The 9,730-nt window shown below is 39.2% G+C and overlaps 1 protein-coding gene across 1 annotated transcript; it reads left to right on the top strand.

The window, feature by feature from the left end:
• The first annotated feature begins 4,653 nt into the window (after nt 1-4,653).
• Nucleotides 4,654-5,124, top strand: LOC138875747 (uncharacterized). The gene has a single exon (XM_070154611.1). It carries the CDS (start codon nt 4,654-4,656, stop codon nt 5,122-5,124), a length of 471 nt encoding a protein of 156 aa, XP_070010712.1.
• Nucleotides 5,125-9,730: the final 4,606 nt, after the last annotated feature.

The raw sequence follows: 9,730 nt of genomic DNA, 5'->3' as shown, positions 1-9,730 counted from the left end.
CCAAATCCAACTTCCGTTAAGCATCCAAAACTCACCCGAGGCCCCCGGGGCCTTAACCAAACATACCAACCAATCCTAAAATATCATACAAACTTAGTCCAATCCTCAAATCACATCAAACAATGCTAAAATCACAATTCATCCTCCAATCCAAGCCTAATGAACTTGAAATCTTAAGAATTCTACATCCGATGACAAAACCAACCAAACCAAGTCCGATCGGCCCCAAATTTTGCACTTTTGGAATCAGATTCCGAACCCGATATCAAAATCTCACTATCGATCTGGAAACTTCAAAAATTCAACCTTCGGCATTTCAAGCCTAAATAAGCTGCGGACCTCCAAAATACAATACAAACACTTCCCTAAGCCCGAAATCACTCAACGGAGCTAAGGGAATCGACAAAATTCCATCCCGAGGCCGTCTTCACACTACTGCGACTATTGTCCGAATTTTAAAGCTTAAGCTCTCATTTAAAGACTAAGTGTCCCAAAACACTCCGAAACTCAAAATGAATCTTCACGGCAACTCACTATAGCAGAAACAAACACGGGAAAACAGTTAATAGGGGGCATGAATTCTTAAAACGACTGGTTGGGTCGTTACAAAACTTCAAGTTTACACCATGACGTGTGCAATTATTAATAAACACCAAGTTTATTATGATATGAATTTTATATCAATAAACTTCTACTTTATTATGGCATTATTTTATTTGTGTAGTACAATTTGGAGAATAAAGCGGGTAGCTTTTCACATACATGTTACCCCGCTACAAGTTGTAGTAATAGAAGATATTAGATCTTTCCTTTATTTATAATCTCAAAATAACCAATCGCTTTCACGAATACTTTAGAAACTCAATAAGTTTCTTTGAGACTTACTACGATTCAAATACCTTATTGGTAATCAATTTTATTTCTCCAAAATAGTACAATTGGATCTTCCAGAGCTTTATATTAATTTTGTACTACCACATATTCATCAACATACATATGGTGAATATCTCTTTCAAGGAAAAGTTATACCATTATGGTCATGGTAAAAAATTATTATAGGTAAGATATGTTGCTTCTATTACTTTTTCCCTATAATAATCACATTTCCACAATATTTTGGCATAATCACAATAGGTACGTGATCAATGACTATTCATATCATAATAATAAAAGTATTATTTTTATTTCATCTCAAACTCCCTTCTAGGGGTGAGTGTGGTATATTTACTACCACTAGCACATTCATATTCTTCCAAGAATGAATATGTATTCATAAACCCCTTGTTTTCACATTCACATCATGAATGGACCATAATCATCTATATATTCTTTACAAAATCTCATGTCAAATCGATGACAAATATTACATTCACATATTGAATGATTATTTTGAGAATCCTTATTATTCTCATTACCACAATGATGACGATTATAATTTCTTCTACTGCCACTTCCACATCCATTGATACTTTCACGGTAATAATTTTAACTTCTTTAAGACTTATTATATATTGCTACCACATTCTCTCAAGGGGACAAGAATGAATCAAATTCAATGGGATGAGTTTTCACTTCTTGTGCTCACAATAATGCATGAATTTGATCATGTCAAGATATAGAAATTTTACCACTACGGGTGGTTATAATTTCTTACAAACTCTATTAAAGTTAAAATCAAAATTTATTGTCTTTTCTTGTATTTAATAGAATTTCAAGAATTTAAAAGAGAAAAACAAGGTAAAATACTTACCTTAAATTCGCAATTTATTCTCGAGGAAAGTTCATGGAACAATTGACAATCCTTATGTTTAAGTTGAGCACCATGCACGTATCCCAAATCCTCTGCTCAATTAATTGGAGTCTCGTGCTAATAACGTGTTATAGAACAATAAAAGAAGAAGAAGAGTATTCCATAGAAAATTAGAGAGAGCTCTCTTATTGATTTGGGATAAATTACAATAGAATAAAACCTCTCTATTTATAGGAAAAACGTGACTTAGCCACCAAGTAACAAATCCTAAAATCTCTCTAAAATATAGACATTCACTTTAAATACAATTCTATTTATAACAACAATTAAGTAATCAAAAAATTAGTATTGTATAAAATTCTAGAATTAATCGACCGTAACATTGCCACCCTTAGTCAAAAGAATAATATCTTCGTTCCAAAAAATTCTCGGAATCCTAACCCGACTTCAATACTTGTGTTAGCATGTAACATGATAAAAAATTACATTTTAATTATTAGAAGTCACTTGCGAATGAATATTAATTACAAATTATGACACATATGTGTGTGTAATTGTATACGATAAAATACGAAATGACACATGATCGTCTAAAGCAAGGTCACGTGGAGCCCAAGACGGAGATACTCACCAAACGCAGCTACTCCGCTTATCACCAAAAGAAATAACGATTATAAAGTTATATTAAATACTCTGTTCCCAGTAGCATTTAAAAAATAATATTCTGCAGCATTAAGGGCAACAACTCGTTACCAGGAATTTGGCATTTAAATATACTGTTATATCTTCATCAATAACCCTGATAATTAAATAAGAAACGATCCTAGGACCTCCTTCCCTAGACATAACTATAAATAGAGAGCTCAGTTATTATTGTAAAGGACACGAATTCTCAGGCTAACTTACAATACATTCTATACAAAATTTAAATACAATTTTACTTTCTTGCTTTTCGATTTCATCATTATTGTGCCCGAAAAACTTATTCCCGGATTCATCAGCTCTGCTATTTCATCTACATTTTAAGGCTAAGTATTATATATTTATTCAGTTATTTCTTTTTTTCAGGATAAATTGGTTCACTTGTCTAGAAACCACGAACAAATTTAGATGTACTGTTTTACGGGTAAACAGTTTGGCGCCCACCGTAGGGTCTAGACAGTCGTGCAATTAAATTGATCCTTGCCTTTTTTACAAACATACTTTGGTTGTTTTGTCTTAGAAAAGATCACAAAAAATGACAGATAACAATGTTAACAACACGTACAATCTTGAAATTCGAGGGGATCAACCTCATTTCAAGGATTCAATCAGTGACACCAACAACGAGTAGAATGACGTCAAGCCGGTGCATGACAGGCAATATCCTCGACATGTTCAGGAGACAACTCTCGGTGATGTTAATGAAGAGCATGTCGTCGATGCGCTAAGGGTCTTACAAGAGCAATGGGCTATTATTCTAGGCCATCTCACGCGGCAGGATAAGGTTATGACGGAGCTGAAGTAGGCACTATCAGGGGCTTCGAATAATGAAAACACGCGAGATCTAATTCCTCCTGGTGTCCTCACAAACCAAATAATGCAGAGAGTCGACAATAATACTTCTAGGGGCGAAGTCGGCTTCGACGGGGCTGGAGGAAGTGGATCCGGTCTCAACAACGAGAACGACCCGTTCAAGAATGAACTTTTACGGTTTATAAGGGAAGTAAATACCCGCATGTACCAAATCATGGGCGTGCCACCAGTATTAAAAGGCCTGGACTCGAAGAAGTATACTCAGTTTCCGTATAAACCAAGCACGGTAGCAGAACTAATCCTGAAGCGGTTCAAAATGCCTGAAGTGTCAAAGTACGACAGAACTTAAAAACCATAGGAGCATATTACCACATACACAACAGCGGTAAAAGAAAATTATTTAGCTCCTCATGAAATTGAGTATGTGTTGTTAAAGAAATTTGGAGAGACTCTTACGAGGAGAGCCCTAACGTGGTATTCATTATTACCCGAGCATCCCATAGACACTTTTGAGATGCTCGTGGATTCGTTCATCAAGGCTCACGCCGGTGCCAGAAAGGTACAAGACCGAAAGGTCGATATATTCAGGATCATGGAGGGAGAATTCGAATTATTATGACAGTTCATTACCCGGTTCCAGAAGAAAAAATGTTACTACAAGTTGTCCCGGATGAATGGGCAGCTGAAGCGTAACCAAAGGTTTAAATCCAAGAAGTTCAGACACTTCCCGGAAGCTAAAGGAAAGTCTGCTCAAGTTTCAAGCAATAACTTTGGCAGATGTCCACAACCGGTACGAGCAAAAAATAAGGATAAAAAATGATCAGTTTGTTTTTCCATCGACGACCAAAGAACGGGAGAAGAATAGAGAAAAATCAAAAGATGATTACGACGTGGATAGACGGACTTCGAGGGGTCGATTTTTGCCATACGAGCGGATCAAAAGTCATGGCAGAGGCTTTCCGACAGTAGACAAGTTCGCCGTTAACAGAAGGACCGATCATTGCCGGAACAACAGATCACTATAGGATAAAGAAGCATCAAGGTTGCAGGATCCTTCTTACGCCAAGTTATCAGAGTATAACTTCAACATCAGTATAGTGGATTTGGTTTCGGCCATGAGAAATATCAAAGAGATATGATTCCCGAGACCTTTGAGAAATATCAAAGAGAAATATCAGAGGGATCCCAATTTATGGTGTGAATACCATGGAATGAACAACCACTGAACAGGGGACTACCAACACCTCTAAGAAGAAGTGGAAACACTATTGAATAATGGTCACCTTAGAGAATTCTTGAGTGACCGAGCTAAGAACAATTACGGTCGGAAAAAGGATAACGTGGAACCCTCGAAAGCAGGAGAAAAACCCCCATGCCAAACAATCAACATGATCTTCAGAGGGAATGAGATTAATAGGGTCACCTTTTCTGTAGCAAAGAAGACGAATGTATCAATAACTCATAGTAAAAGGCTCCGGGAATACGATATCAATTTTACGGAAGAAGATGCAGATGGATTGTTGCTACCACACAACGATGCACTGGTAATTTCTTTTAATGTGTTAGATTTTAAGATTAAATATGTTCTAGTAGATCCAGGAAGCTCAGCTAATATCATAGAATGGAGAGTACTGGAGCAAGCTAACCTCACTGGAAGCATTATTCCAGCAACAAAGCTCCTCGCTGGATTCAACCTTGCGAGCGTGACAACCCGGGGAGAGATTTTGATGCTCATGAATGCTGAAGTAGTAATGAAAACAACTCTCTTTGAAGTTGTAGATAGAGATATGGGATACAATATCATCTTGGGAAGGCCATGGTTACACGATATGAAAGCTATGCCTTTAACGTATCACTAGTTGTTGAAATTTCGAACGCCTGAGGGGATCAAGAAGATAAAGGGTGATCAAGCGGTAGCAAGGGAGATGAATGCAATTTAGGTCTCCAATAGCAAAGGAAAGAAGCGCCCGGCGTAGCAATTATAGGAATCGACACCTACCCCCGAACTAGAGGAAGTTAGCCCGGGGATAGAGGAATCGGAATAGTATTAGGTGCCAATGTATTTCCAAGTTCCAGAAGAGACGGACGCAACGAGGTCCACAGTGGAAGAACTTGTAACGACCCAACCGGTCATTTTGAGTATTTGCACTTTGATCTCCAGTTCTCAGTAATTACTTTCCCCATAGGATGTATTATTACTTATGTAAATTGTTGGTTTTGGTTTTCGGGGTAATCGGAATGAATTTGGAAGAACAGCTCTCAATTTGAAGCTTGAAATTTGAAAGGGTTGACCAAGTTTTGACTTGTTTGTATATGATCTCAGGTTGGAACATTTATGATTTGGTTAGCTCCGTTAGGTAATTTGGGACATAGGAGCGTGATCGGAATGCATTTTAGAGGTCTGTGGAAGGTTTAGGCTTGAATTAGCGAAAGTGAGATTTTGGCATTTTCCGGTTGACAAGTGAGATTTTGAAATAGGGGTCGGAATGGAATTCTGGAAGTTGCAGTAGTTCCGTTGTGTCATTTGGGATGTGTGTACAAAATTTTAGGTCATTCGGACGTGGTTTGGTTGGGTTTTTGATCAATAGCATAATTTGGAAGTTCTTGGAATTCTTAGGCTTGAATCCGATGCAAATTTGGTGTTTTAATGTTGTTTTGAGCATTTAGAAGGTTGGAACAAGTTTGAATGATGTTATAGGATATGTTGGCATGTTTGGTTGAGGTCCCAAGGGCCTCGGGTGAGTTTCGGGTGGTCAATCGGACCATTTCATGTTGTAAAAAATTAAAGAAATTCAGTTGTTGGTGTTGCAGGTTTTTGAACTTCGCGTTCGCGATGCATGTTCAGCGATCGCGAAGGTGTGAGGTCGATGGTCTTCACGTTCACGTCTTCTTTGTCGCATTCGCGATGTTGTGATGTTTTGATTCTCCGTGTTTGCGAGGGCTATGTCGCGTTCTCATAGAGGAAGAGGATTAGCTGGGTCCCCCCAATGCATTTGTTCTACGTGTTCGCGCAGTGGGGGTCGCGATCGCGAAGTGTTGAGGGTGTTGTGCATCGCGTTCGCGAGAGGGGTCTCGCATTCGTGTAGAAAGAAATTCCGGTATGTGAAGGAGTGTGCTTTGCGAACGCGAGGGATGTGTCGCGTTCGCGATGAAGGAAAATTTGGGCAGACAATTCCTATTTTAAAATTGAGGGTTTAAGTCCATTTTCATAAAAAACCATTGGAGAGCTCGGGAGAAGGTAGAATTTGAGGTTGGGGTAAGTATTCCTCACTCATATTTGGTTTAATTCCATGATTTGATCTTCAATTTCATCATTTAATTTGAGAAATTAGAGTGAAAATTGGGGAAAATGAAAGAAAAGTTTGAGATTTCTTTTGGGGATTTGAATGGGAAATTGAGGTTGGATTTTTATGAAATTGATATGGGTAGACTGGTGGGTGGATGAGGATTCTATTGATGTGATTTTTATTGAATTCCGAGATGTGAGCCCGGAGGCTAGGTTTGAGCAATTTCGGGATTTTGATGTAAATTGGATATTTTCGAGTGGGCTTCATTCTCTTAGCATATTTTAATGATTATGTACTGATTGTGGCTAGATTTGGAGCATCGGAGGTCAATTCGTGCGGACAAAGGCATTGCGGGCTAGAGTTTGGATCGGATCGAGGTGAGTAATGATTATAAATGTTATCCTGAGGGTATGAAACCCCAGATTACACATCGTTGTGCTATATTGAGGTGACGCACATGCTAGATGACAAGCGTGGGGTCGTGCACTATTGGAGATTGTGACTTAGTCCATCCCGAATGACTGTTTTACTGCATATTTGATTGAAAACTATTTGCTATCATCGTGTTTTGGGCTGAATGACATGTTTGGGCCTCATGCCAACTATTTGAACCCTTCGGGGATTTTATTGATATTTCCTCACTATTTTGACTTTAAACTTGTACTCAGTCATGCTGTACTCTGCTGAGTTTTTCTTTGCTTTAACACTTGAAATGATATTTTAAATCATACTTTGGGCTGAGCATCATGTTTTACTGTTGCCCGAGTGGCTTATGTGATTTTTGACTGAGTAAGGTCGAGGGCCTGTGTTGTGAGGATACTTTTGGGTCGGGTTGCACGCCGCAGCGGTGATACACTAATTATGATAATAAGGATGAGGGCCTGAGATTGTATGCCACGGGGTGGCTTGATATTGATATGAGGCCGAGAGCCTGTTTATGATGCCACGAGATGGCTTGATATTGCGCTTGGGCCGTAAGGGGATCCTCTAGGACTCTTCACACCCCCAGTGACCGCGGGTACCCATTGTGATGTGAGATATAGCCCGAGGGGCTGGTATTGTTCTGAGATATAGCCCGAGGGGCTGGTATTATTCTGAGATATTGCCCGAGGGGCGAATTCATTTACATTATGCTCGAGAGGAGAACCTTTATGTTTTTATCTTTCTTATTTGCATGTCCTTTACCTGATTAATGGTGTATTTGTGCCCGAGGGGCAGATTTTCTGTGCTTATTTGTTCTAATCGCTTTGCATTCAATTGCTTAACTGTTACAAAGGCATTTTTAAAGAAGTTTAAACTAAGCTAAGATGCTTAAAGAGATTTCACAGCTTCATTGCTTTCTTACTGGTTTTGTACCATTCTATACAGCATGTTGATGTACCTTACGTGTTTTCGTACTGATCAATTTTCATTTTCCTTTATTACTCACTGAGTTAGAGCACTCACTTTACTCCCTACACCTTGTGTGCAGATTCAGGTATTTCTACACCCGGTTGTGGGTATTGGCTGAGCAGAGGCAAAGTCATTGGAGTTTTAGCGAGGTAGCTGTCCGACGTCCGCAACACTATTTTACTCCCTCTTGATGTCGTTATACTATATTTAGTATATTTCCAGAATTCTGTTGTATTTTAGACCTTAGTAGATGCTCGTGACTTGTGACACCTCGATGTCGGGCTTTATTCATTTCTGCACTTGTTTTATTTTGCTACATCTATACTCATTGGGGATTTGTCCTTATAAATGGCTTAAACTGACTTATTAAACTATTAAAACTAAATTTGGAAATTGTGTCGGCTGGCCTTGTTTTCAGGAGAGGCGCCGTCACGCCCGAGTCCAGTTCGGGGTCGTGACAAGTTAGCATCAGAGCCTAGGTTACATAGGTCTCACGAGTCATGAGCAAGTTTAGTTGAGTCGCGAAGATCGATACGGAGACGTCTGTATTCATCCTCGGGAGGCTGCAGAACCTTTCTTATAGTGCATCCTTGATTCAGCTTGAAAAGTAACTCTTTGAATTCCTTCCACGCGTTCGTATGCGTATGAGCGCTCAGTATCAGATGTGCATCAATGGCTTGTGGTTCCCTGATCGAGGGGCGAGATGTGATCTCCATGTGTTGATATTGGGCCAGTCTAGAGGACTCGAGGCCGGATTTTTGCCTATAGCTTGAGCACCGAGGTTCTGATTATGTGAGCACGTGCTTTTGAACTTATATTTTCGGTAGTGTTCCTATTAGTAGAAGTGATGGCTGGGTAGATATGTGATTAGTATGTTATGTCTGCGAGGTGTATTCATATAATTTGGAAACGGCGAGAAGGGTCTGCTGGAAGATAGAAGACTATTAGGTATTTGATTTTCATCTTGATTTGAGGTATAGCCCCGAGTTATGGGTGTGCGAAGAATCTTTTCATGTTTCCTAGTTGGGAGTGAAGTAAACTTCCTATTACGGTATGAGTTCAGACTCAAGAAGATTAAGTGAGTGCGTAGTGTTTATGACGGTGGAAGGTATACAGAAATGCTAATTTGAAGCAAGGCAGGTGGGTTATCTCCTGCGGAGTGTTCTGAGGTTGTGTGTCCTTTATATTGTCTGTTAGAACTTAGAAGGTCTCATTTAAAAGTGAAGTGTATATGTTGCAATTTGAATTTAGGTTGCTTAAGAGAGTGGGCTTGGCTGTTGCGAGGATAAATGCAAGATTTGTAGAAGATTTAAGTACCAGATGGTCTGTGTTTTACGAGCTTATGAAGGATCGAGTTTAAATCTTACTATGGTATTATGGCAGCAATAGAGTATACGCGTTATGAGTTATTATGTGATTTGATCTATGGCTTTGAGCCAAGTGGGGGAGTCTGCTATTGATTAGTTGATTGCACGGTTATGTGTTATGTTGGCTCCAGTTTGAGGCATGCCAGTGAATCAGTTATGGTTTGCGGAGATTGAGACCGAGGATGGCTTGATTAAAGGAAAATTTTCAACTAAGGTAAGGTTATATCATGCTTCATAGGTGTATGAGCATCACGGAATGTCTTGAGTTGTTGTTGATAAAGAATGTTCGGTGCATAGAAAAGAAAGTGGCTTGGCTGCATCAAGGTAAGGTTACATGATGTAGTGTCGGAAGAGCTAATGAGACACAGGTTGTTCGGTTCTTTCGATCGGGCAAATTGCGGTTCAAGTAGAGTTGATGA

The sequence above is a fragment of the Nicotiana sylvestris genome, chromosome 8 (genome assembly GCF_000393655.2).
Source record: "Nicotiana sylvestris chromosome 8, ASM39365v2, whole genome shotgun sequence".
Classification (NCBI taxonomy): Eukaryota; Viridiplantae; Streptophyta; class Magnoliopsida; order Solanales; family Solanaceae; genus Nicotiana; species Nicotiana sylvestris.
Note: the sequence above shows the minus strand (reverse complement) of the source record. Positions and strands in the feature narration are given on the sequence as shown.